The sequence below is a fragment of the Pristis pectinata genome, chromosome 7 (genome assembly GCF_009764475.1).
Source record: "Pristis pectinata isolate sPriPec2 chromosome 7, sPriPec2.1.pri, whole genome shotgun sequence".
NCBI lineage: Eukaryota > Metazoa > Chordata > Chondrichthyes > Rhinopristiformes > Pristidae > Pristis > Pristis pectinata.
The window spans coordinates 59,775,212-59,802,713 of NC_067411.1; the positions used below are offsets into that span (position 1 = coordinate 59,775,212).

Here is a 27,502-nt window from a genome sequence, read left to right on the forward strand (position 1 = left end):
TCTTTACTCGTATTGTAACAAATGTCAGTAACTCAAATGATCTTCTTTGTGCTTTATTTTTTTGTTATGACCTACAGCTTTTAAAAAGATTGTAAACCTAACCTTTACTACCAGATTTCACTCATCTCACACCTCTCAGTTCTTCTCCCTATTCTCTTTCCTTACTTTTGTTTCCCCCTCCCTTCTGATGTCACTTAGTCTTTTTTGAGTAGAGTATTATGGACAATCATAGCTATTTAGTATATTGCTTAAGGGCTTATTACCTAAACAGTAATTGAAATTACATCCAAATCTGATCCCAATCCTCCCCTGAAATTCACATACTTGCAGTTTCAGCATATGTTAATTGATAATGGGAACACTGCTGATATCTTTTTTCCCCTTACCCACAGTCCCCAGATTCATCCCCTGACACCTACTTGAAGGCTACATTTAACTGTAGAACCATTGCAGAGATCAGCCAATTTATCAGTCACCGGGAATTTCAATTAGATATGGCAGAGTAGCGCACTGGACAAATTTGCTAAATCATTGGGGTCATGCATATCTACTCTCCTCAATATTTGCATTGCATCAGGAGCTTCTCATTTTCTCAAAATAAGAGGACAAATTTCTTTTGCTAAAATATTACATCATGAAAACATTAACACATCACTTTTCCTTATCGTATTTAAGTATTGAAGCTTCTGGAGAACTGAAAATATTTAAAACTGAAATGGCTCCCCTGAAGCAAAGACAAGGATTAAGATGTAGACAAATAAAATCAATGACAAGGACTAGCTAAATATAAATGAAGTAACAAAAAAGCTGCACAGGTAATGGCATTGAATCTGGATAATTAATAGCATGTAATTAAGCACAAAGAACTACCAGTCAGATGGATTAATAGCCTTGTTTAAACTCGGATGCAGTAGCAGAACACACTTCAGCCATTAGGGTGTAGGCAGCTTAAACAGTAATACAATGTACTAAGAACCAATTACTATTTTTATCTATTACATATTTAACTAATGGTGAACAAAAACTTGGATTTAGCATATATTTTTATAAAAAGGTGATGACTAAAAACAATGCAGCCAATCTAGTTTTTTTTCCCCCAAATTAGTCCTCCTTCATTTTCCAAATTACATATGAAAAATATTTGCTTTAATTACTTGTAACATGAACTCTCATGGAAAATTGCCGGAAAAGTCTTCATTGCATGTGAGCATCATTTAAAGAAGCTATGTGTAAAAAAAATGCTTAAAATACTATCAATTAATACCACATCACACACACCCATCAAATTTGTTACAGGAATAGTTTGTCAACTCACCACATTCAAAAAATATGTAGCCATTGTTTACAGATTTCATACACTTTCAGCAAGATTCTACATTCACAGCTGTACAATGCAGGTTTTGTTATAATCGATTGCCTTAGATTCTCCCGTCAATCACTGTGACGTTGTTTTTGCACACAGCACAGTTAAAGGCAAAATTGCAATGCCTGCTGGAAACCTGTTCACATGAAATACTTGCTCACAATACCTCAACACAAGAGTTTCCTTCACTGGATATATACAAAATCTTTGGTGGAATATCACTCTTAAAAGCTGAAGTAAAATATATACTATCAAGCAATAGAATGATGCAAAATGACAAATTAGTACAGCTACTAAAGCTCAGGGGAGTAGTAGCAGGATGAGATGAACGGCATTTGAAAAAGTGCATGGTCATGGAGTTAATTTTTTTGGAAAAAATGTTAGTGTTCTTGAAGTGTGTTTTATTTTGTTTTGGGAAGTGAGCACCCATAATTATTTGAGTATACATGGTAGGAAGCCACCTTTGTGAACTGTGACAACCTGAACAGGGAAAATAGCAGCCAAGGAACAAAGTATGAATAAATGTCAATGTCAGGAGAGGAGAGGAATTTGCACATAATGGTCTTCGCAAAGGCTGCTGCCTTTGTTCTTTTTTGTAGTAGACATAGCAAGATCTTTTAGCATCAAGGGATTTGGGTTAGTGGAAGGAAATGATAAAGATAAAAAGATAAATGCTGATCTTGCCAAATGGCAGAGCAGATGCTTGGAGCCAAATGGCACACTGCTGCTTCTATTGCTTATGTTTGAAAGTACTATTGAAGAAACCTTGATATATTTCTGCAGTGCATTTTGTAGACAAACTGTGTACATTGCAGCAAATCAATCAGGAGGGAGTAAACACAAGGTATTTGTTGATGTGGCAATCAAGCAGGAGGTTTTATCCTAGGTGGTGACGCAGTGATCGAGTTATCATCCGAGTAACTCAGGGGCCTGGATTTTCAATCCAGAGATTGAACTTCAAATCCCTTCTAGCCAGTTGTGGAATTTAAGTTTGGAATTTGTGACCATCGTTAATTACCACACAAAAAAAACATTTTCGTAAAAACCCATCTGGTTCACCTGGTCTGGCCTACATGTGACTCTAAATCAACCTCATGTGGTTGACTCTTAAAAATGCCCTCTGAAATACCAATTGTCATAACAAGCTCAAGGGGCAATTGGGGTTGGGCACTAAATGCTGGCATTGCCACCAATACACAGATCCTGGAAAAAAAAGTGTCAAGCTGCAAGTGTTGGTGCTGCACTCATCCAGGCAAAGTGGAGAATATGCATCCATACACCTGACTTGTATGAAAATAGCAAAAGCACAGTTGTAGTTACTGTATTCACAAGGAACAACTTCTGCTTGCAATATTTGACTACAATACTTTTTGTTAGGTCAATTGTTGATCAAGTGGTTCATGATCCTGCTGGGTACAACTTGTCACACCTGATGCTTACTCTCAGGGTGATACTTAAAGAAGCATTTTCAAGCAGCAACCTTGGTGGTGTAACCTGGGTAAAACATGTGCAGTTAAAGTTGGAGGAACTGTAGTCTCATTCATGCAACGTAAACCCACTATTCAATTTGAATAAACACATTATTCAGTTGGGGAAACAGAGATATTGAGAAACTCTTAAATAGCCTTGCTGATAATAGGCACACAAAACCTACATCTCACCAAATTGATAACCATGGAAAATTTAGACAAATCTGGACATTCTGATTGTCTTTGATATCTATAGCAATCCGCAATAGGAGACTTGTTTGCTAACAGTAACTGTGTCAACTAAATATAGTTGCCTTTCCTAATTTAAAGTCAGTTTGCATCGGTTGCACTCAAGTTAGAACACTGTGGGTTTAAACCACATTAGAATAAAACATTATATTAAAGTAAAATTGCCTGCATGCCCAGAAGAATGATAAAGGTCCCATTCCTCCCACTAAAATGAAAAAAATGGTTTCCTGGGCAAAGATTCATTTCCCATTTAATAGAACACATTGTGCATAAAATCAGCATGACTGTGGAAAACGTTCGAAAGTATACAACTACTCTTAAATCAAACAAGTTAAATTAAAATAATTTGAGGCAAAAAGTAAGTTTGAAACTTCAGAAGCAAAGCAGTTTGGGACACCGACAATGTGATCAAGGATTATATAAATGCAAGTCATTTTTGTGTTGCATGCTCTTGTGCAGATGATAATTTCTTATACTGATAGGCTCTAGTCAGACATATTATATACATGATTATATTCAAACAAAACACAAGAATCTCACTTTCACTCTTGTAATTTAAATGTAACAAGGTTGAAAGTCATTTTCACTTTTTACTCCAATACAAGGAAAAATTGCTGGTTGTTTACCTATTGCCCATTGAACCAAATATTGTGTTAATCCCCTCAAAACAGGGCTCTTTAAAAAAAATGTCCTTGGGCATTATTGTTGTATTAATAGCAACAATCTACAGGATTCAAACCACTCTCCTCCATATTTGAAGGATTTTTGATATAACTGAAGTTATGCCATTGCCTATTTTTGCCGAGGGATCCTTTGGAATTGCTGTGGAGTTAACCTGCACATTTTCTTCAGATTTGCTAAACAAGAATGAATGGCTTAAAAATTTTTCTAGATGTATCCAATCTGTAAAGGTGCAAGCATGCTGCTAATAAACCAAAACAACATAATAACTTATTATAAAAGACCAAGAAAATGTTAAGTACAAGATTTCTTTGTTGTCCATCAGGAAGATTCCATTTTATTACACATAGATTAGTACTCAGCAACATTCTGACCTATTGGTGGACTTCGCAATACAGTAAATCACTGATAATCTGGCAGTTTTGGGACATTGATAGTGCCAGATTAGCATTTTCCAGACTATTGGATGTTACTCCTATTGTCATACAGAATACTTCATTTTTTTTTAAATGTTACACAATAATATAATAAACATTCCAGTGAACCCAGTGAATTTAAAGGGAGTGGGAAATAGACACACACTTCAGACCCCAGCTCCAGTTGAAAACCTCTCCACATCCCTAATCCCTCACGTTCTCGACTCTAACGTCTGTCTCCGGCCGCACTCCAGGCCCTCAGCTCTTGCCGCACAATCACTCGCACTCTGGATCCCAGGCTCACATTCCAGACCAACGAATGAACCAGATGCCAAACCATCAGAACAATCAGATGCCAGATTATCAGAGTTTTACTATTCTCAATATGTAGAGAATGAAACTTTCAGTTTTTAAAACCATTAACTAACTAATCGTTGTTTTAAGCTACAGCAGGATATAGATTAAATGGAAAATTGGGCAGAGCATTGGGAGATGCTTAATCCCAACGAGTGCGAGGAGATTCATTCTGTGAAGTCAAAATAGGCATAGGGTATATACAATAAATGGTAGGGCGCTAAGGAATGTCAATGAACAGAGGGACCTTGGGATTCAAGTCCATAGTGCTCAAAAGTGGCAACACAGGTACACAAGGTGGTGAAGGCAGCATATGGCATGCTTGCATTCATAGGTAAGGGTATAGAATATGAAAGTTGGCATTATGTTGCACTTTTACAAAACACTAGTTGGACTGCACTTGGGAACACTACGTGCAGTTCTGGTCCCCACACTAAAGAAAGGATGTGGTTGTGCTGAACAGAGTGCAGAGGTGATTCACCAGGATGTTGCCTGGATTGGAGGACTCAAGTTATGGAGAGAGATTGGATAGGCTGGGCTTCTTTGTCCTGGAGCCAAGGTGGCCAAAAGGTGACATGACAAAAGGTATATAAAATTAAGAGCCATAAATAGGGTAAACAGTCAGAATCTTTTCCCCGTGGTAGGGGTATCAAAAACAAGAAAGCACAGGTTTAAGGTGAGAAGGAGATTTAAAGGGGATCTGAGGGGCAAGTTTTTCTCTTATACAGAGCGGTTGTTACCTGGAATGCTCTGAGGAAGTGAAATCAAATACAAATCACTTCATTTAAGAGTCATTTAGACAGGTACTTGATTAGGCAAGGCATAGAAGGATAAGAACCTTTGTGAGCATTTGGAATTGGTGTAGATGAGCAACAAAATCTGTTCCTGTGCTGTACAACTCTGACTAAGCACAAAATATTAGCCAATCTCACATTTGTCTGCATAAAATAAAATGCCTGGTCATTGAAGTGACAGGTAGTATTGAGCATGAGCAGGTGGGGATAGACAAAAACTAGATTTCAAGTAGTTCGGGGGAGGGGCACTGCATAACATTGAATATGCTTACGTTATTTATTATCACCACCAATTGTCTAAACTTTTAATAATTTAAAAAAAACTTTGCTAAACAAAAAAATCTTGATAAAGAACCAAACCGAATTAATTTTTTAAAAAAAGTTCAACCCTCATCAAATGCTAATTGCACAAAGTTCCCTTCAAAACAGCCTTGTAAGCTTATTTACATTAAAGTAGCTATATATTTGCAAGCTGATTACAGACCTAAAAACTTGCTATTCAAAAACTATTCCAATAAACATTAAGCAGCAATCATTGACCGATTTCAGTACACATTTCTCAGTCAGCTTATTCTCATGAACTCATTAGTGATGATAAAAATTCAATTATTAAATCTACCACTCAAGATTATGCAAAGATTTTAATTCTTCCCTCCTCCCAGCCCATAACAACTGGCAAGAACATGGAAGGATAGTAGATGGATAAGAAAGAGGTAGAGTGAGGAAAAAAGATAAGCAAGTATAAAATTTGTAAAACGCATTCAAAATTCTCTTTTGGAATGATTTGTCTGATATTATAATACCCACTCACTGTGCACACATGGGTCCAATGTTCTAACTGCTTTAAAACATCTTGCTGGAGATCCTCATTGAACATCTTTCTGTACAATTGTGGCAATTTTGAGAACCAAATTCCATTGGTATATTTGCACATGATTTCCTTCAGTCGAGACTGCACCAACTCACTATTGTAGTTTGACTGAAGAGCTGATGAATCATATTTTCCCGTATCCACGGCATCACTCCAAACAGCTACAAATTTGAAAAAGAGAGTTTATCAAAACCCACAATAAGCTGCCTTTACTAAACCAAAAATCACAGGACCAATGATATGGGCTGTTATAATTAATATTCAATAAAATTGTTATATTGAGCTATTGGGGCTTACACTGGCAAAGTGCAGGCCAGTCACTTCACCTTGATTGCCAGTCTGCACTAGAAGCCTCGATTCCATAGGGATGAAACAACAATCTGGGCGATTGTAACTAACTTTGCACACAGTGCTTTATTGGCCAACTTATCAAAACTGCACAAGTTTAAACAAAGTGTAGGTTAAAAGAAACTTCATTATTAAAATCCACTCATCCAAGAGTAAAATGAGGTTCAAAGTGTGTAGCATCAATTCAATGAACCTTTCAAAATTCAATATTATTTTCATCCAGTAAGTGCAAAAGTCTGACTACAATGTGAATTACTAAATCCATCATTATACATCTACATTAAGGACATGATCACCACCCTATCAAAAAAAATGATTGCAATGAAACATGAGAATGGTCACGCAAATTCTTAAGATTTAAAAAGGAAAAAAAAATGTTGAATCCAAGGAAGAAAAATTGGGAGCAACCAAATGTTTGGTCAACGAGCAGAGATTTTATAACTCCTAGGAAGTGGAAGGGCTAGAGCATATTCCATGTCTGGGGCCTAGAAAGACAGACATGCACAGCTGTGGATGAGAGGCAGGCAGAGGGACAGATACTTCAAGCACAGAATTCTGTGAGAACCATAATGCAGATTTGAAGGTTCTGTGACACTGCCTTTCCTCAATGAGTCTTTTTTTGTATATGTATGAGGTCCAATTGGTGCTCTTGAAAATCAAGAACTTTTCCCCCATTGTCCGAGCCAGTATTTACCTTCACTGAACATTCCTCAAACAAGACTATCAAACCGCTGTTCATAGGAGAGAGCGGTACACAACTTAGCTGCCATATTTCTTAAAATAGTTATTAGATTTGAAAACCCATTGGCTCCAAAATGAATTCGCATATCCTGAAGTCTGAAAGACTTTATAAAAGTGTAATGTTCCTTTAAAGATTAGTGACTGGGAGCCAATGTACATTTAGCAAAAACATGACATGGGTGAAAAGGAGGATTTTGGAAGAAATTAAGTTTGCTTAATATGGAAGATAGAAAGCTCAGAACAACATTGAAATGGCTATGATAGGCTGGCTAAGACATTGGCTATGATCAATGAATCAAGTTGCACTACTATTTTATTGTTACATTAATTTTTTAAAATCAGAAACCATCTTGCCAACATATCTAATATCCTATTAATATTAACAGATCCTGCAAAAATCCTTACAAATTAGAGCAAGGGTGCAGATAGAGCAGTATCTTTCAGAGTATTTGTGAAGCTAACAGCAAATAAAAGACAGGTCTTCAAAGGTGAGGGTGGTTGAATTTATACTTAAACAATGATGCTCAAAGGCCACCTGGTAAACATTTGCCAAAGGAAGAAAGCAGAGTGATGAAAAACTAACATTCACAAAACAGTGAAAATGTTCTTGAATTTCCACGAAACCAATTTCATCTGAAGGATTTGGCCAAGGAATTAAGCAGAATATAAATGTAATTTAAAAGGAATAAGAAAGGAACATTGAGAGCAACTAAAACAAACATCAGGAAAAAATATACAGCAACACGTGGCTGTTGGAAGAGACTTGGAAATTCATCAAGGCCAGAGTAGTCAACAACTCCACTGAATGTGTTGATTCTTAGGCAAGTTCACCATATGTATTATAATATGAATGCTGGGAACCCTATTATTATGAGGAACAAGTTAATTAAACATCCACTGTCTCCAACATGAGAGTTTCAACATAGAATGGGCTGACTAAGACAGGTAATGTTAGAAGTAGAACTTGGCTGGCTGCATAATGGAGATGCTTCCAGATCTGGGAGACAATTCAATAATCATGGTATGCAGTCAGTTGCTGGAGCCAAAGCAAATGATTTTAGTCCTCCTAAAGTTTAAATGAAGGAAATAATGAAGACTGAGACATTCCCAATGAGATGGTAAATGGGAGGGGGGAAGTGGGCTTAAGAGAAGTGAAGAGGTAGATTGAAAAAATACAGGCTCACATCCCAAGACTTCAAATGTTCTCTTCCAGGTCCACAAATGTGCTATTCTACATATTTGAATTCTTTAATCAAGTTTCTGTTTCAATGCTGTGGCAGAGACAATTTCTAGTCAAAAGTGATAAATTACATTCCATGTGCCTTATGGCAGAATAAACTATTCCTTCTCAATGTCTGCAACTTTTTACGTGGTTGACCACATCCTCCTCCTCCATATCCTGTCCATTATTCAAGATGGGCAAGACAACGCGTGCTTAGTTCCATTTTTACAAGACCACATTGCTGGAGAATCAGTTGCAGTTCCTTTTCTTCCCATTCTCAAATCCTTCTCTCTTAAATCCAAGGACTATCCTTTGAACTGCTCATCTTTTTATTCATTTGATGTTATCTGCACTGCCTCATTTGTCAGACTTCTTGCCCAAATTGTGGTTGAGCAGAAACATCCCCCAATTTACTATCAGAAAGACCAAAACCTGCATTTTCACCTCCCACAACAGACCTAAACTTCCAGTCCCATTCCATTCCATGGCAGATGTTTGACCCCAAACTAAAATACTTGCATCTATACCATTTGAGTAGAACTTCCAATACCACATCCCTCCCTTTGCCTAAAGTACTACTTTCACTTCTGCAGGCCTGAGTTTATCAACACTTAATTCTATATTTTACTGTTTCAATGTTCTCCTGGCTTATTTCCCACCGTGTCCTTGGTAAACTTTCGGTCATCCAAAATTGCATTGCTTATATCCTAACTTGCATCATGCTGTTTACCCACCTGTCTTTTCTTAAGTATTAGTTCTTATGGTGACTTGTTTACAAGGACACACAGATCCTTTTGAACATCAGCATTTTTTTTTGTAAATGGTGAGAAATTAGCAATCTCTTTTCTTCTTCTAAGGTGGATAGTCTCTTATTTTCCACATTGTGCACCATCTTGCTATGTTGTTGAGCAGTTACTCATCTCTGTATCCTCTTGAAGCCTCTTAGCATCCTTATCACTAATCACATTCTCACTTAAGCACTGATCCATGTGGTACTCTACTAGTCACAGCCTGCCAACCCTAAGGATCCATTTATTCTAACTGTTTTCTCTTAACCAAAGCAATCCACACTAATATAACCACCAATTCCATATACTCAAACTTATTCACTTATCTACTATGCAACCTTATTGTAAGCATTCAGAAATTCCAAATACCCTCACTTCCACTGATTCCTCCCACTGGATCTATCAAGGCTCCAGCAGTTTAGTTAAATGTGATTTTCCTTTCATATATCCATGTTGACTCTGCTCATTGATGTTATTGGTTTCTAATTATCTTGGCATGATCCTTTATTATACACTTCAGCATTTATCAACTACCAGGCAAATGGATAGGTTGCTTTCCCTCTCAAATTATTACCTCTGATCTGCAAAAACCAAACCTCAATTTACAGAATTTTAGAATAACTCCACAGCTACCTCTCTCAGAGGTCTGTGATGAAGCTTATCAGGTCCTTGAGATCCATCAGTTTTCAGGCTCATTAACTTCTCCAGTAGTACTCCTCTACTAATACCTTTTACTTCCTCGTTACAAGACCCTTGGTTCTTCAGCATTTCTGGGAGGTTTTGTGCATCTTCTTTCATGAAGACAGGCACGTATATTTGCTTCCAAAGTATCAATTGCAAATAACAAAGATACCACATTTAATCAACAAAGAAGCATTTACAACGTCATAGTTCTGCAGCATCTCTTCAGATAACTACCATACCAAAAATCGTGATAGCAGTTAACCAAAACATCAGCACTTGTGTGATTTACGTATGAGCTACACATTTCTTTAACCTTTAATTTACTTGGGCAAACCTCCCAAAAATGCCTTATGATTACAATTTTACAGCTATGCAGTCCTAATCTATGGAAATTCTTCTTTGAACTGAAGCTGCTAACCCTAACTTTAACAAAATTCTCTAAAACCTTTCACCAAGTGTTTGGTCACTATGCACAAAATCTCCTTATGCTACTTGCATCTAATTTTCTTCAACTTGACAGCTTTGATACATTTTGGGACATTTCTTTATAGAATCAGAGTTAAACAGCACAGAAACAGGCCCTTCAGCCCAACTTGTCCATGCTAAGCAAGTTGCCTATCTGCATTTGGCCCATAGCCCTCTAAACCTTTCCTAAGTACCTGTAAAAATGTGGCAGCTCGTTCCACATACTCACCACCCTGTGTGAAAACATTGCCCCCCAGGTCCCCTTTAAATCTTTCCCCTCTCACAATAATTTTACGCCCTCTAGTTTTAGACTCCACTACCCTAGGTAAAAGACTGACATCCCTATTCATTCCATTATTTTGTTAACCTCTATGAAGTCACCCCTCAGCCTCCTTTGCTCCAGGGAGGAAAGTTCAGCCTGTCCATTTGCTCTTTATAACTCAAGCAGTCCAGTCCTGGTAACATCCTTATGAGACTTCCCTGCACCCTTTCCAGCTTAATGACATCCTTCCTCTATAGCTAGGCAACCAGAACTGCATATATTATATATAATTGTATTAAATAAACTTTAAACATTGAAATACATTGATCTTGTCACAAAGATCATGTGGACTTCAGAGATAATTATAGTTAAAAAAGGTAACAGTGAACTTGTACTAGTGATTTAAACCTCTAAACAGTGATTCAGGGGCACAAATTCTATTCCTTGCATGGCAACTAGGAAACTTAAATTCAATTAAGTAACATGGAATTAAATTAACTAGTGATGGTGATCATAAAGCTATCAGACTGGTGCACAACCCATTTGTTTCAATGTTCCTGAGAAAAGAAAATCTGCTATTTTAAGTCAGATTAGCCCATATGTCACTCCACACCAAATCAGTTCAGAAGATCACCCATTTGCACTAAATCACTGCATCAAAAATAAAGAATGAAACCCTAGGACAAGAGCTCACCCAAACTTGTCAACCCTGCAAAATTAACCTCACTAAATATCTGGAGAGGTGTACATAAATTGGGAAAGATGCCTTGCAGACGAACCAAATAGCACAAGAGACTGCAGGTGCTGGAATCTGGAGCAACAATCTGTTGCAGGAACTCAGCAGATCAAGCAGCATCTGTTGGGGGGTGGGGAAGAAACTGTCAACATTTTGGGTTGAAACCCTAAAAAGCATTAAAAGTAGAAGGGCAAAAAGGTGAATATAAAGAGGGGGGGGGGTGGTGAGAGAGGGGCCAGTAGGTGATTGGTTGACTGAGGAGGGGTGAAAGATGATTGGCAGATCAAGCCAGATAGGGAAGAGGGAGGAGTAGAGTTGGGAGACAGAAGTGGATGTTGGATTGAGGCAGTTGGCACAGAGGGGACAGTGAAGGTGGAGACATTAGGAGTGTGACAAACAGGAACAAAGGCTACCAGTGCTGGAATCCAATAAGTCAGGAAGGTGATAATGGGAACCATTAGGTTCCAATTGCCCTTCACCTATCCCCTAATAGTACAATACAGGAACAAGCCCTTCAGCTCACCTTGTCTGTGCTGACCATAATGACAATCTAACTAATCCAATCTGCCTGCACATGGTCCGTATTCCTCTAATCCCTTCCTGTTCATGTGCCTGCCTAAATGCCTCTTCAATGTTGCTATTGTATTTCCTTCTACCGCCTCCCTGTCAGCTCTTTCCAGGCATCTACCACCCTGTTGTAAACAAAAACTTGCCTTGCACTTCTCCTTTAAACTTTCCCCTTCTCACTTTAAACCTATGCTCTCTAGTATTTGACATTTCCACCCTGGGTGAAGACTCTGACCATGGTCATATCTATACCTCTCAATTTTATACATTTTTCAGGGCACTCTTCAGCCTCTGACAATCCAAACTTGTCCAACCTCTCCTTATACCTAATGCACTGCAGAAGAGGCAACATCCTGCTGAACCTCCTGACCACCTTCTCCAAAGTCTTCACGTCCTTCGCACAGTGACTCTAGACCGAGAAAGGTATTGCATAAACCACGAGGGAGAAATCCAGTTGATCTCATCCTCAATCTAGCGGTTACAAATGCATCAATCCATGACAGAATTCCTAGTTCACATCATTCCAACACTCCTTAATGTGGATGAAGTTCCACCTTCACAATGAAGACACTCTCCATTGGGTTATGTGGCACTACCCACTACTATACGAGATAGATTCAGAAGCTCAAAATAGGACATCATGAGGACCTGTGGGCAGCAGCAGAATTCTATTTCTTCATTCCCCCATTACATATATGGGGGACCTACCCTACTTTAATGAGAAGTGCATACCAGTAGTACAATGCTAAAAGCAAGGTGCCAACTGGGGAAAAACAGACATCACACTGGCCAGAAAAGGAAATTATTGGAAATGGGGCCCAATGAAGGTGCAGGTCTTGTGGAAGAAAGGAGGACAAAGAGTCTGCAGGAAGGTTTGACCCAGTGACCTGTAGAAAAGGGAAGCAGTTAAAGAGCTGCTTTATGTCTCATTGACAAAGAAACCAACAAACTCCTCATGCTTAAGATGGACACTGGTGGACACACAGGGGTAGGACAGAAAACAGCTGCAGCTATCCTGAAGTTGTGATCTGTTTAGTCACGAGGGACATCATCTGATAGCAATTCAGGTGGTTATGGAATATTCATAAATAGATGGCTGAATGCTCCTGCCATTGACATACACCATGTCCTTTGGACTTGAGTGTTAATCTGTGGTTTCTCCCCACATAAGCACTAGATTTTGAACTTCAGGGAAAACACTACATAAATCGGTGTCAGGCTTAATTTCTTGATATCACCAGAATCACCTTTGATGTAAAATTAGGAACTTAATTCAATTATTTGACCATGGTTTGCCACGTCAGCCATAGCTCGTGGTCAAATTCTTGTCAGACAGTCAAAATGTACAGGGTTCAATTCCAACCCCAGGAAACAAGGACAAAACTTATGGTGTCAAGCCAGTACTGTACAAAGCAAGCACGGCCATCTTTTTAGTGAGAAATTAACTGTTGGCTCTTTTTGCCTTTTTGGTAGATGTCTCAGAAAGGCAGCATTCATCATCAGGGACCCCCACTATCCGGGCTATGTCCTCATCTTGATGTTGCCATCAGGCAGGAGGTACAGGAGCCTGAAGGCCCACACCTCAAGGTTCAATAAGAGGTTCTTCCCTACTACCATCAGGATCATGAACTGACCTGAGAAACCTTAATATTACCTCTGACAGTATTTTTTTATTCTATCTTGTGCTGGTGTCATGACATTTATTTTGTAAATTATATATAATTTATGTTAAATTAAGCTTGTTAACTTATTTGTCCTCATCTTGTCATGTTCTGCTGCAAAAAGCCATTTCTCATGGCATTTATACCCTGCATATGTATGCCTATGACAATAATAAACTGGAACTTGATACAAAAGATGCCACTGTGATTTTCAAAATGAAAAGATACCATGCGCTGCTAGTGGAAGGAATGAATATTGAGGGTGGTTCATAGGATGTCCGTCACCCAGGCTGCTTTGTCCTGGTGGCGTTGAGCTTCTTCAGAGTTGCTGGCACTGTACTCATCCAGGCAAGTGGAGAGTATTCCATCACACTCATGACTTGTGCCTTGTAGATGAAGAAATGACCTAGAGTGGCAATAGCTAGATACCCAGACTTGTTCTTGTTGCCATAGTATTTGAGTAACTTGTCCAGTTGAGCTCTGGTCAATGACAGCTTGCAAGATATTGATGGGGTCTCAGCAATAGCAATGCCTTTGAATGCCATGGAAAGATGGCCAGACTCTTATTGCAGATGGTCATTGCCAGGCAAATCTCTGGCATCAATGTTACTTGTCATTCATTAGCACATGCCCAAATGTTAACTTGGTCGTGCAGCATGCAGTCATGGACTACTTCATTTGCTGAGATGCAGCAAGACTGAACAGTGCACAAGTAAACATCCTTGCCTTTGACCTCATGATGGAGAATTAGGTCATTAACAAAACAGCTGAAGACGGTTGGGCTGAGGAAACTACCCTGAGGAACTACAGTGATGCCTTAGGACTGGGATAATTAACCTCCAACAACCACATTCCTTAACATCAGGTTTGACTCCAACCACTTAAGTGTTTTCCCTTTCATGTCCATTGTCTTCAAGTTTATTACTCAGTCAGGTGCTGTCAAAGGCAGTGACTCTCACTTCAGCTCTGGAATTCTGCTCTTTGATCCATGTTTGGGCCAACAGTGTGCTGACATTTGGATCCAAGTGGTCCTGCAAAACCCAAACTGGGCTTCAGTTCTATTACATTATTGGTGCTACTTTATAGCGTTGTCTATGAGTGCTTCGATCCCTTTGATGATTGAGAATAGACTCAGCAGGAATGAATATGCCCTACTTTTTGTAAACAGCATCTACCTGGGCAATTTTCCACATGAATTGGTAGCTGCCAGTGTTGTAACTGTACTGCTACAGCTTGGCTAGAGGTACAACTAGTTCTGGAGCACAGGTTTAAAGAATTAAGTTTAATCACCAAGATATACCAGTCATAGTTGTCCATTATGAGAAATGGAGCACTGTCACTTTATTCTTTTGTACTATTGTCCCATTAGGCTTCTTTTCATAACATCAGTAAATACAAAGCAAACTAATCATTTTGGAAGGCCAAAGAACAGATCAGAGCTATTGGACCTAGGATGAGGCAGAAGAGTATATTACTCATTCACTCCTCACATTTACTCTTTCACTGAAAGGAGGTAGATGTACTCATTAAAATCAAACTTATTTTCTATCCACTTAAACATGGGAAACTGAAAAGCTTTTGAAAGCCTCACAATTGATATATTGCATTCACTTGATAACTTGTTACATGGAAACATTAATGCAAAGTGCAACTTAAGACAGCTTAAAGTTTGAGATACAAGATCATTGTGTTTACAGAAGACAAAGATGCAGCGCAATAATGAGCATGTTTAAGTAGTGTCTTACGGATAAAACAAATGAACACTTGGAATGGATGCCCTAGCATATACGTAATTAACCATCCACAGAACATGCAAGTTGTGCACAGCAGTTTTAAAAATAGTTATGTCTCACATAGCCACAAGACAATTTGAAAAATTTTCTGTTTATGTACTGATGTACTATAGCCGAAAGTTAGTCTTTTCATTGAATGGTACTCTGTGATTGAATGGACATCTAACATTACTTTCTGCCCTTTTGAAATCATCCTCCCTTTGACCCTTCAATATTCACTACCCTCCCACTTCTCCTCTGCTTTACCTTTGCCTCCTCTCTCAACCTTTTGTCATTCTCAATTCTGGTAACACCTCACTTTAGGCTTGATCCAAAATGTTCAAATTGCTTGAAACTACAGATGTAATTTCAGAAATTAACAGCATACGCTTGCACAATTTATAAACTATTATTACTTGAAATAATTCTGGATGGCAAAGAAATATTCAATTATTTGCTTAAATTGTGTTGATGTATTCTTGAAAACGTGTGCACTGCAAATGTGCAGACCACAGGAACATATTTTTTTATCTAAAAGTTAAGAATTATCAAATTAAGGCCAAGACTTTTGACATACCACAAGTAATTGAAAAAACTTTAACAAAGCTAATAAAATACAAACAAACAATACAAACATGACTGTAACATATGTAATACTTTTTGCCTTTTAAATCAATCTTGGTTTGGATACTAGGAATTTTGTTTACTGAGATAACACTTAACCCTTGTACAGTTCAACCCCAATACATCGTAGGTGTCAGAAGACAACTTAAGCTACCTGCATCATAACTAAAATTTACCTGATATAAAAAAAGGTGGCTAAAAAAAAGCACAATACACACATACACAACTTGAACAGATTTCTGTAATGTCTATCTCCATTCTCTCCAGTCAATCTTCATTGTTGTATCCCACTACTTCAAAATTTAAAACAGATCCCCAGCTATGGAATGCCAATCCTTTTCCAGAATCTATTCCTTCCTCCTCACTAGTGCCAGTGTCAGATGAACAGAAACTACTGGGAATCTGCTGGGAACATTGTCTCCATGTGACCCAAAATAAAAACCCACACTGATTCTCCCTACGGTTCAGCTCCACAGACATCAACTCATTGCAATATTTGGAAATGGGTTTCAGACAATAGCTCACTCCTGTACAGTTCCACATACAGAATGTCACACCTGCATACATTAACTCACAGGTCCCACAGACACAGATTCTCATGACTTCACATTTGGCTGTGTTAGAATCCACGTCACAACTTTGCCCAATTATTTAATCTGGTAATTTCTGTTTGTAAATCTATCATAATATACTTCAGTTAATAAAGGAAGAGAGTCAAACACCTTAAGAAATGTGATATCCACTATATATCTGAAACAGTAATACAAGTGTTGTGTAGAGTTTGCTCTGTATTACATTCTATCAGCATGTTAATAAACACTCACATTGCCTACTCATTACAAAATGTCTGCATTTTATTTCTAAGTACAGGATCCAGTTTTAATGTTTAAAAGGAGCCTTGCATTATAAACTGCAATATGGAATTGCATTAAGTATTTGTGATCATAAAAACCTGCGTACCATTTTGTTCACTTGAAATGTTTTTTCCCAAATGCACTTGCAGCTCCTTTTGAAATCTTGGAGGAAATGTCATAGCTGGTCTTTTCTCAGATCTGTAAAAGATGAAAGAAAAGCAAACTTATACTTTGACTGGAAATCTTAATTAATCAGGTTTCGGGTCTTTCCCATCCAGCCCCCCCACCCCCAAGTTCTGGTTTATGGAAGGTCAGAAGTATAAAGAATAAAAGAATGGTGTTTGTGGTCGGGCGTGGTGATTACAATGCACGATGCTCTCTTTAGCTTTGAGAGCAAGTGTCCGGGTTTTATTCGTTTAACTCCATTAGCAATTTTATTGACCAAAATGCATTGAATGTATGGATCCACAGGAATATTGACACATTGTCAGTAGTTCCAAACTATTCACAGTATAACAATTTAAGGAACTAATCAATGTAAGCAAATAAATTATGGGCAAGCAGATAAAATGATCGAAAATAATTTGAAATCAATCTAGACAATGCATGCTAAACAAATAAAAATGCATATTTTATTAAAATACCGCTAATTGTAAAACTAATCCCGTGAAGGAGGGAACAAATAATAATTTTGACTGTGTAACAAGCACAAAGGCAGAAACTAAATGCTTTCTCTAAAATTCCTTAATTCCCAACAGAAACTCATGTGGACTTATTTGAAAAAATCTTCTCCATTTGAAGAGAAGCTTTTTCTTGCAATCTATTCTAAAGTTAAGTCTATAAAATCTAGGAGTTAGAAAGCCGGCTAAAGATTTTTTCCACCCCCCCCCCCCCCCCCCCCCCCCATGATAATGTAGTCTTGAACTTGAGAAAGAAACAGCTAGCAGGTTTCTAATACAGTTAACCTTCAATACAATTAGAAAAACTGTCCAAACTTTGCTGGCAACAGTAAAGGAAAACAGAAAATGCTGGAAAAAAAACTCAGGTCAGGCCTCATCTGCGGGAAGAGAAACAAAGTTAATGTTTCAGGTTGAAATTCCTTTGTCAGAACCAAGTTTCAAAACATCCAAATCACTTGACACTTGCATTTTACTAGTTTTACATTTTTTTCATTTCAGGATTGTTTTTACAAGCATTGAGGCAGTAGGAACACAACATTTTGTTGGGCCCAGAAATGATTGAGGTGGTCACCCAGAGGAATGAAGCTGAGGCCTCTTCCGAAGATTGAAACTTGAGGATTATAGGGGACCACAAATCAAAATGGAAGCAAATCATCCTTTATCCTTGTGCCATCCAGAATTGGTGCAAGAAGACATCTCCAACATAGTTACTTACAAGCTCACAGAGATGGTGAAGGCCAAGCTGAGTGGGCCATTGCAAGACCAGCAGAGAAAAAAAACTATCAACTCAAGGGCATGCAGCTCCATTACAGCAGAGCACCTCAATCCAACCCCAGAGCAAACCAGAGCAAGGAGAATGGTTGGCAGGCTGAGTAGGGAATGTGGTCAAAATTAATTCATCATAAATGGTTTGTGAAGTTAACAATCTAAACTGCATTAATTTTTACGCAATCCTTTATAACATCCATGCTCCCTCTTTTTTGGCAGTTTCATGCTTACGCAGCTTCCTCCAAAATTATTGATAAGAAAGAAAAGACCCTCAAATAGAAAAGCCCTGCTACTGTTAATTACACAACTGGCCACCAATCATTTGATTAAATTTCAAAATATTGTGGTGTTCAAAGTCAGAGTTACACAGTACAGAAACAGACCCTTCAGTCCAACTCGTCCATGCCGACCAAGCTGTCTACTTGCGCTAGTCCCATTTCCCCACATTTGGCCCATATCCCTCTAAACCTTTCTTATCCATGTACTGTCTAAATACCTTTTAAATGTTGTAATTATACTCACTTCTACCACTTCCTCTGCCAGCTCATTCCATATACCAACCACGTGCTGCATGAACAAGTTGCCCGCCAGGGCAGCCAATACAAAGCAGCTAGGGTTAAGCGGAGTGGCCATTGTTGGAGGGGTTCAGTGGGGGACTGAGGCTTTGGCTCAAGAAACTTCAGCGAGAAGAGGCTGAGTAAATGACCTAGGTGAGGGGTGTAGGAGCAGCTCTTTAAAAAAAAGATTTCAGTAAGAAGGCACAGGTAAGGTCTTCATTTTGTTGTTGTAAATCCTTAGTCCTTGATTCAGTGTAGGCAGGATGGCAGTTAGGGCAGTGGAATGCTCCTCCTCCAAGATGCAGGATGTCAAGGAACCTCACCGTCTCCCCAGTGACTACATCTGCAGGAAGTGCACCCAGCTGCAGCTCCTGACTTACCAGGTCAAGGAAATGGAGCTGGAGTTGGATATACTCAGGACCATCCAGGAAGCTGAAAACCTCATGAGACTTTTACCAAGGTGGTCACTGCCAGGATACAGGCTTCAGATAGATGGGTGAACACCAGGAGAAGTAAGGGGAGTAAGCAGTCAGTGCAGGGTTCCCCTGTGGCCATACCCCTCAGCAACAAGTGTACCCCTTTGGATACTGCTGGGGGTGGGGAGGAGGGGATGACCTATCAGGGTACAGCAGCTGCAGCCAAGTCAGTGGCACTGTGGCTGGCTCTGCAGTTCAGCAGGGAAAGTAAAGTCAGGCAGAGCAATAGTGATAGGAGACTTGATAGTTAGGGGGACGGAGACGAGATTCTGTGGCTGTGAAAGAGACACCAAGATGGTGTGTTGCCTCCCAGGTGCTTGGGTCGAGGAGGTCTCAGAGCAGCTGCAGAATATTCTCAAGGGGGAGGGTGAGCAGCCAGAGGTGGTGGTGCACGTTGGCACCAGTGACATGGGTAGAAAGGGGGAAGAGGTCCTGCGCAGTGAGTATAGAGAGTTTGGAAAGAGGCTGAGCAGAACCTCCAAGGTAATCGCTGAATTATTCCCAGTGCCATGTACTAGTCAGGGCAGGAATAGGATTATAGAACAGATGAATGAGTGGCTGAGGAATTGGTGCAGGGGCAGTGTTTCAGGTTCTTGGATCATTGGAACCTCTTCTGGGGCAGGGATGACCAGTACAAGGAGGACAGGTTCCACCTTAACAGGAGAGGAACCAATATCCTGGCTGGGAGGTTCGCTCGTGCTACTCGGGAGGGTTTAAACTAGTTTGGCAGGGGGGTGGGAACCAGAGCACCGGGTCAGAAAGTGGAGGGATTAAGAGGGAGGTAGATGTCGGGGCCAGTAAAAACAGGTAGGAGCAAAGTAATAGATATGATGGGACGAACAGTTTGAAGTGTGTGTACTTGAATGCTAGGAGTATTATAGGTAAGGGTGATGAACTTAGAGCGTGGATCAGTACATGGAACTATGATGTTGTGGCCATAACAGAGACTTGGTTGAGAGGGGGACAGGTATAGGTGCTTAATGTTCCAGGGTTTTAATGCTTTAGAAAAGATAGAGAGGGAGCTAAAGGAGGTTGGGGGGTGGTGGTGGGGGTTGTACTACTAATCTGGGCGCAATATCACAGCTGCACTCAGAGGGGACATAATGAAGTGCTCGTCCACTGAGTCTATACGTGTAGAACTCAAAAATAAGAAAGGTGCAATCACTATGATGGATTCTACTACAGACCCCCCAGTAGCCACAATGGAGGAACAGATATGTAGACAGTTTAGGGAAAGGTGTAAAACTAATAGGGTTGTTGTCATGGGGGACTTCCAATTTCCCTAATATAAACTGGGACTTCCTTAGTACAAGAGGTTTAGATGGGGCAGAATTTCTTAGGTGCATCCAGGAGGGCTTCTTAAATCAATGTGTAGATAGTCCAACGAGAGGAGGGCCATACTGGACTTGGTGTTGGGTAATGAACCTGGCCAGGTGAAGGAACTTTCAGTGGGAGAACACTTAGGAAACAGAGATCACAATTCCTTAAGTTTTATGATGGTTATAAATAAGGACAGGTATGGACCTTGTGGGAAAGTATTAAATTGGAGCAGGGCAAATTACGAGAGCATTAGGCAGGAACTAGGGAGAATTAATTGGGAACCTTGGATGACGAGAGGTGGGGAATTTAGTCAAGAAAAAGGAAAAGTATGTAAAGCTTAGGAAGCTAGGATCAAACAGAGCACTTGAGGATTATAAAGAAGCCAGAAAGGAATTAGGAAAGCCAGGAGAAGCCATGAAAAGTCATTGGCAAGTAGGATTAAAGAGAATCCCAAGGCATTCTATACCTACATCAAGAGCAAGAAGATAACTAGGGAGAGGGTAGGACCACTCAAGGAAAAGGAAGGGAACATGTGCTTGGAAGTAGAGGATGTGGGCGAAGTTCTTATTTACAAGGAGAAGGATGCAGACGATGGGAAGATGTGAAGCATGCTTATATGCTAGGGCATTTTGAGATAAAGGAGGAGGTAGTGTTGGGTCTCTTAAAGAGCATTAAGGTGGAAAAGTCCCCAGGGGCTGATGAGTTATACCCTACGTTATTGAGAGAGGCAAGAGAGGAGATTGGTGGGGCCTTGACCAATACCTTTGTGTCCTCTCTAGCCACAGGCAAGGTCCCAGAGGACTGGAGAGTAGCTAACGTTGTTCCATTATTCAAGAAAGGAAACAGGGATAATCCTGGTAACTACAGACCGGTGAGTCTCATGAAATTACTGGAGAGGATTCTTAGGGACAGGATTTATGAGCATTTGGAAAACCATGGCCTAATTAGGGATGGTCAGCATGGCTTTCTAACTTGATTGAGTTTTTTGACAAGGTGACAAGAGTGATTGATGAAGGTAGAGCTGTGGATGTTGTCTTACATGGATTTTAGTAAGGCATTTGACAAGGTCCCTCATGGGAGGCTCACTCAGAAGATTAAGATGCATGGGATCCATGGTGAATTGGCCATTTGGATTCAGAACTGGCTTGCCCATAGAAGAGACAGAGGGTAGTGGTCAATGGGACTTATTTTAGCTGGAGGTCTGTGACTAGTGGTGTTCCTCAGGGATTTGTAGTGGGACCTCTGCTGTTGGTGGTGTATCTAGATGACCTGGATGAAAATGTAGCTGGGAGGGTTAGTAAGTTTACAGATGAATCAAAGGTTGGTAGTGTTGTGGATAGCTTATAAGACTGGCAAAGGATACAGCCGGATATAGATCAGTTGCAGATACAGGCGGAGAAATGGCAGATGGAGTTCAACCTGGCCAAATGTGAAGTGTTGCACCTTGGGAAATCAAATGTAAAGAGACAGTACACTGTTAATGGCAAGACCCTTAACAGTGTTGATGAGCAGAGGGATCTTAGGGTCCAAGTTCATAGCTCCCTAAAAGTGGCTACACAGGTTGATAGGGCAGTGAAAGCAGCATATGGCATGCTTGCATTCATAAGTCGAGGCATTGAGTTCAAGAGTCAGGAAGTTATGCTGCAGGTTTATAAAACTTTAGTTAGGCTGCATCTGGAGTACTGCATTCAGTTCTGGTCGTCCCATTATAGGAAGGATGTGGAGGCTTTGGACAGAATGCAGAAGAGGTTTACCAAGATGCTGCCTGGATTAGAGGGCATGTGCCATGAGGATAGGTTGGACAAACTTGGGTTGTTCTCTCTGCAGCAGCAGAGGCTGAGGGGAGATCTGATAGACGTTTATAAGATTATGAGAAGCATAGATCAAGTAGACAGCCAGTATCTTTTCCCCCAGAGTTGAAGTATCTAATACCAGAGGGCATGCATTTAAGGTGATTAGGGGTTAAGTTCAAAGGACATGTGCAGGACAAGTTTTTTTTTATTACACAGAGTGGTGGGTGCCTGGAATGCTCTGCTTGGGGTGGTGGTACAGGCAAATACAATAGGGGCTCTTAGATCGGCACATGAGTGTAGGGAAATGGTAGAATATGGACATTGTGTAGCCAGAAGGGATTAGTTTAGTTGGGCTTTTTTTTACTAATGTAATTAGTTCAGCACAACATTGTTGTCTGAATGGCCTGTTCCTGTGCTGTACTATTCTTTGTTCCCTCTCTTTTAAATCTTTCCCATCTCATCTTAAACCAATGCATCTAGTTTTAGACTCCCTGAGTCTGGGAAAAAGACTGTGATCATTCATCTTATCCATGCTGCTCATGATTTTATAAACCTCTTTAATGTCACCACTCAGCTACCTACACCCCAGGAAAAAAGTCCTAGCCTATCCAGTTTCTCCTTACAGCTCAAGCCCTCCAGTCCCAGTAACATCCTCGTGAATCTTGAATATTGAACCTTAAGTACTTTTGATTTTCCGCAAAGGACACTATGGCCCATTTGCAGTGAACAAGCAGTCAAGCCTCATCTTCTATATATGCAACTGACTCAAAAGATCCTGTGTTGGAATGAGCAGGAGACTGTACTGCAGAATAGGCAATGATCAGGAAGATTAGTATTTTTGGAGCCCAATGAGATGCCAGTGAATGATTTGGGTATTGATACTGGTTGGACCCAAATTAAGCCACTGGCCTTAAAAAAAATAGTCAATGTCTTTGAAATGGATGGCATTATACTTTATGCATACTGGGCAAAAAGTGTTTCTTGCATACGTTGCATGTTGTTCAATGACTGTTGGGCCATTTATGCAGTTGCAGCTGGACATTTCCAAAGAAGGATTTATCAGCGTATTGTAATGGATTTAGTTGGATCATACTGATTAAATACAAGGTCAATCTGCTTATTGTCAAACACCAACCTCTCCGACGCACAATAAACCTGCTGCTTCTATTAAATTCAACAATACTCTCAGAAAAAACAATTAACATGTCAATAAGGCAAGCTGACTAAACAAATGAATTCAACAAATTTGTTTTAACCCACAGAGCTTGCATACCTATACCAATGATCTAAATTTCAAATCACCAGAAAACTATTAACATTTGTTGCCTGTCTAACTGAAATTAACTTTGGTACAAACACAACTCCTTGAGGATAAATGCAAAAACAAATATCAACGGAATCCAAGCACAGGAAATTCTAGCTGATTTTCCTGTTGTTGCACTTGGCATTATTGAAATATTGACAGGTACAAGAGTGAATACACCTAATTCAACCCACACAATTTTCTCCTCATTCACGGCGAAAATCTGATGGGCTCCAGGACAACCATTCTCATCACAACTGTTGATCAAGTTGTTGCTGAAGGAATCATACTAGTTAAATACAAACTGTTAAGTCAACATCAAGCCTAGGTGGTATGCTACTGATCAAAAATTCAAGACCAGTTCAAGAAAAATAGCTTAAGGTGATCAATTTGAGAAGATCACATTAACCCCAATTTATGTAACTGGATACCCTTTAGCTGTTGGTCACCTCAACCACTCTTCAAGACAAACAATGCATCCGCCTCCCCAGCCACACAAATACTGTGGCTTCATTATCGGTCAGAAGCAGTGTATCCTGCAGACAGTGACCTCCTTCTAATATCCAAGGCCTTTCCAAGGTTCAACTCAGGAGTATGATGAAATACACTCCAATTATCTGGATGAGTGAAGTACCTACAGCTCTCTAAGAGCTCAGTACCATTCAGGACAAAGCAACTCGCTTAACTGCCACCCCATTAACCATACTAAACATTCATTACCTTCACCAGTAGTGCATGGTGTACCATCAATAAAGTACACTGCAGTTATTTTCCCAGGACACTCCAACTCATCATCCCAAATCCACGATACACATATCAATTGGGCCAAGAATGGCAAGGAACATCACTACCTAAAGGTTCCCCTCCAAGTCCAGACCTCGAAGCATATTGCGAGAAAATCCTGGAACACCATACCCAACCATACTGAGGAAGTACTTTCACCAGAAGTGCAGCAGTTCAAGGTGGTGGCTTACCACCTACTTTTCAAGGGCAATTAGTGATGGGAAATAAATGTTGACAGTTGCACAGAAACTAAGTCGATCCCTGAAAGGTATTAAAAGGTGGCCATAGAAGGCATCTTCTGGCATCCTGTTGATCCTAGTGAAGATGAGGACAGGAAAATAGATTGCATGTCTGCAAGGCTGGAGAACTAGTACAGGAGGAAGGGATTTAGATTCTGGGGACAAGATCTGGGGGTGGTACGACAGGTTTGTGACCAGAACTGATGCCCTCACAGTGGTATTTTTGCTCATGTTGTTGGGGAGGATGGTTTTGATATGGGAAACTGCATGGGGAGACAAGCATAGAAACAAAAAACAAGAAACAAACGGCAAAAGGTGAAGGCATAAAAATCAGGACACAAACAGGGCCATAATGTGGAATAGTATTAACATAACTACAAATGTAAAAAAAAGACAACCTTAAGGACATTATGTCTCAATGTGCAGACTATTCACAGTAAGGTAGATGAAATGACTGTGCATATAATGGTTGTAATTGCAGACACATGGTGACAGGGTGATGAAGGATAGGAACTGAACATGCAGGAGGGGTATTCAATATTTGGAAAGGACAGGTAAAAAGTGAAAGGCATTGTTAGTAAAATAGGAAATAGTGAGCAAAGAGATAGCTCAGAAAATCCTGCTGTAACATCTGTATGGGTGGAGCTAATAAACATCAAGCAGAAAAGATTGGTAGGGGTTACATACAGACCCCAAACAGTAGTGATGTAGGGTCTGGCATTAAACAGGAAATTAGAGATGCATGTGATGCATTATGGGTTACTTTAATCTCCATAAAGATCTAAAAACCAAATTACCAATAATACTATAAAGGAAGAATTCCTCAACCAGATGATGGTGAGCATTTAAAGAGGATATGGATGAATTATAAGGATTGTTCATTTGTGCCTGGCACAAGAATAAACAGGAAAGATAACCCAACCGTGGCTTGCTACAGAAATTCAGGATAGTATTAGATCCAAGGAAAAATATAAAATGGCCAGAGAAATCAGCAAATCTCAGTATTAGGGGTAGTTTATAATTTACTGCTGGAGGACAAAGAGATTGATTAAGAAAGGGAAAAAGAGTTAGAGTAAGCTTGCAGAGAAAATAAATGACTGTAAAAGCTTCTAAAGATATGTGAAGAGAAAAAGTTTAGCAAAAACAAGTGTAGGTCCCTTAGAATCAGGGCAATTTATCACAGGAAACAAAGAAATGGCAGACCAATTAAATGTAAATTGGTTGGCTTTTAAAATAAAGGACATAAAAAATAACCCCCAGAAATGATAGGAACATAGGGCTTCAGTAAGAGGTAGGAACAGAATGAAATCAGCATTAGTAGGGAAATGGTGTTTGGGAAATTGACAGGATTGAAGGAAATCCTCAGGTCCAGAATCTACATGCCTGAATTCTAAGGGAGTGGCCTAGAAACAGTAGATGCCTTGGTCATTTTCTGAAATTCTATAGACTCTGAATTACTTCCAATGAATTTGAGGGTACTTTTGTAGCCCCATTATTAAAAAAAAGGCAAGAGGAGATTTAAAAAAACAGGAATTAACAGTAGTAATAAGGAAAATGCTAGAATTCATGAAAGACAAAAGCAGAGCACTTAAAAACAGGATCAGACAAAGTCAACATGAATTTAGGAAAGGAAAATTATGCATGACAAGTCCACTGGAATTTTTGGACTCCTAAAATTAATGTGGACTTTGAGAAGGCTTTTTATAAGGTCCCCCTTATTGAATTAGTGTGCAACATTAAAGCACATGATTGGGTGTAAGATATCAAGACAGATAGAACTGGTTAGCAGAAAATAATGGGTCTCTTTCCAAGTGGCAGACAGTGACTTGAAGGGCATTATAGGGATCAGTGCTAGGACCTCGGCCATTGACAATATACATAGAGTTAGATGAAGGAATTAAATGCAACAAATTTGCACTCAATACAAAGAAAGGTGGGAGTGTGAGGTGTGGGATGAAGGAGTGGCAAAATGCCTAGCAAGTGCAGCATACAGTGGATCCATTTGAGGTTATCATCCGTGATAGCATAAACAAAGGCATATTATCTGAATGCTGATAGATTGGGAAAAGAAATGGTGCAATGAGATCTGGGTATCCTTGTGCACCAATCATTGAAATTAAGCATGCAAGTGCAGCAGACAGAAAAAGTGGAATGGAATAATGCTCTAGATCATGAGGGGTTTTGAGTATAAGAGCAAGAACATCTTGCTGCAATTATGCATGGCCTTGGTGAAATCACACCTTGAGTATTGTTTGCAGTTTTAGCCTCGTTATCAGAAGGAGGATGTTCTTGCTATGGAGACAGTGCAATGAAGGCTCACTAGACTGATGTATTCTGCACAGTTCAGAAGAATGGGGGGAATCTCAGAAGCCCCCCCAAAAAAAATTCCAATATGACTTTAGCAGCCTAGATGGAGAAAGGATGTTCTCAATGGTGGGGAAATCCAGAATCCAGCATCACACTCTCAGGGCAAGGGCTAAGCCAGGTAGGTCTACAATTGGGAAACATTTCTTCATCTCGAGTGGTGGACCTGTGGAATTCTCTAGTACAGAAAGTAGTTGAAACAAAATCATTAAATACATTCGAGAACTTAGATATGATTCCCAGGGCTAAAGTGTTCAAGGGATACAGGGACAAGGCAGGAGCAGGGTACTGAATTTGG

The 27,502-nt window shown here is 39.7% G+C and overlaps 1 protein-coding gene across 3 annotated transcripts in view; it reads right to left on the reverse strand.

Moving 5' to 3' along the window:
• The window catches only part of LOC127572373 (tudor domain-containing protein 7-like), a 107,116-nt gene that overhangs the window by 48,748 nt on the left and 30,866 nt on the right, over positions 1 to 27,502 (reverse strand). For all 3 annotated transcript variants that reach the window (XM_052019558.1, XM_052019557.1, XM_052019556.1), the window contains exons 5-6: positions 17,028 to 17,119; positions 6,138 to 6,358 (exon numbers count right to left, since the gene is read on the reverse strand). In XM_052019558.1, the coding sequence (XP_051875518.1) occupies positions 6,138 to 6,358; positions 17,028 to 17,119 (313 nt within the window). The remainder of the gene's footprint in view (positions 1 to 6,137; positions 6,359 to 17,027; positions 17,120 to 27,502) is intronic.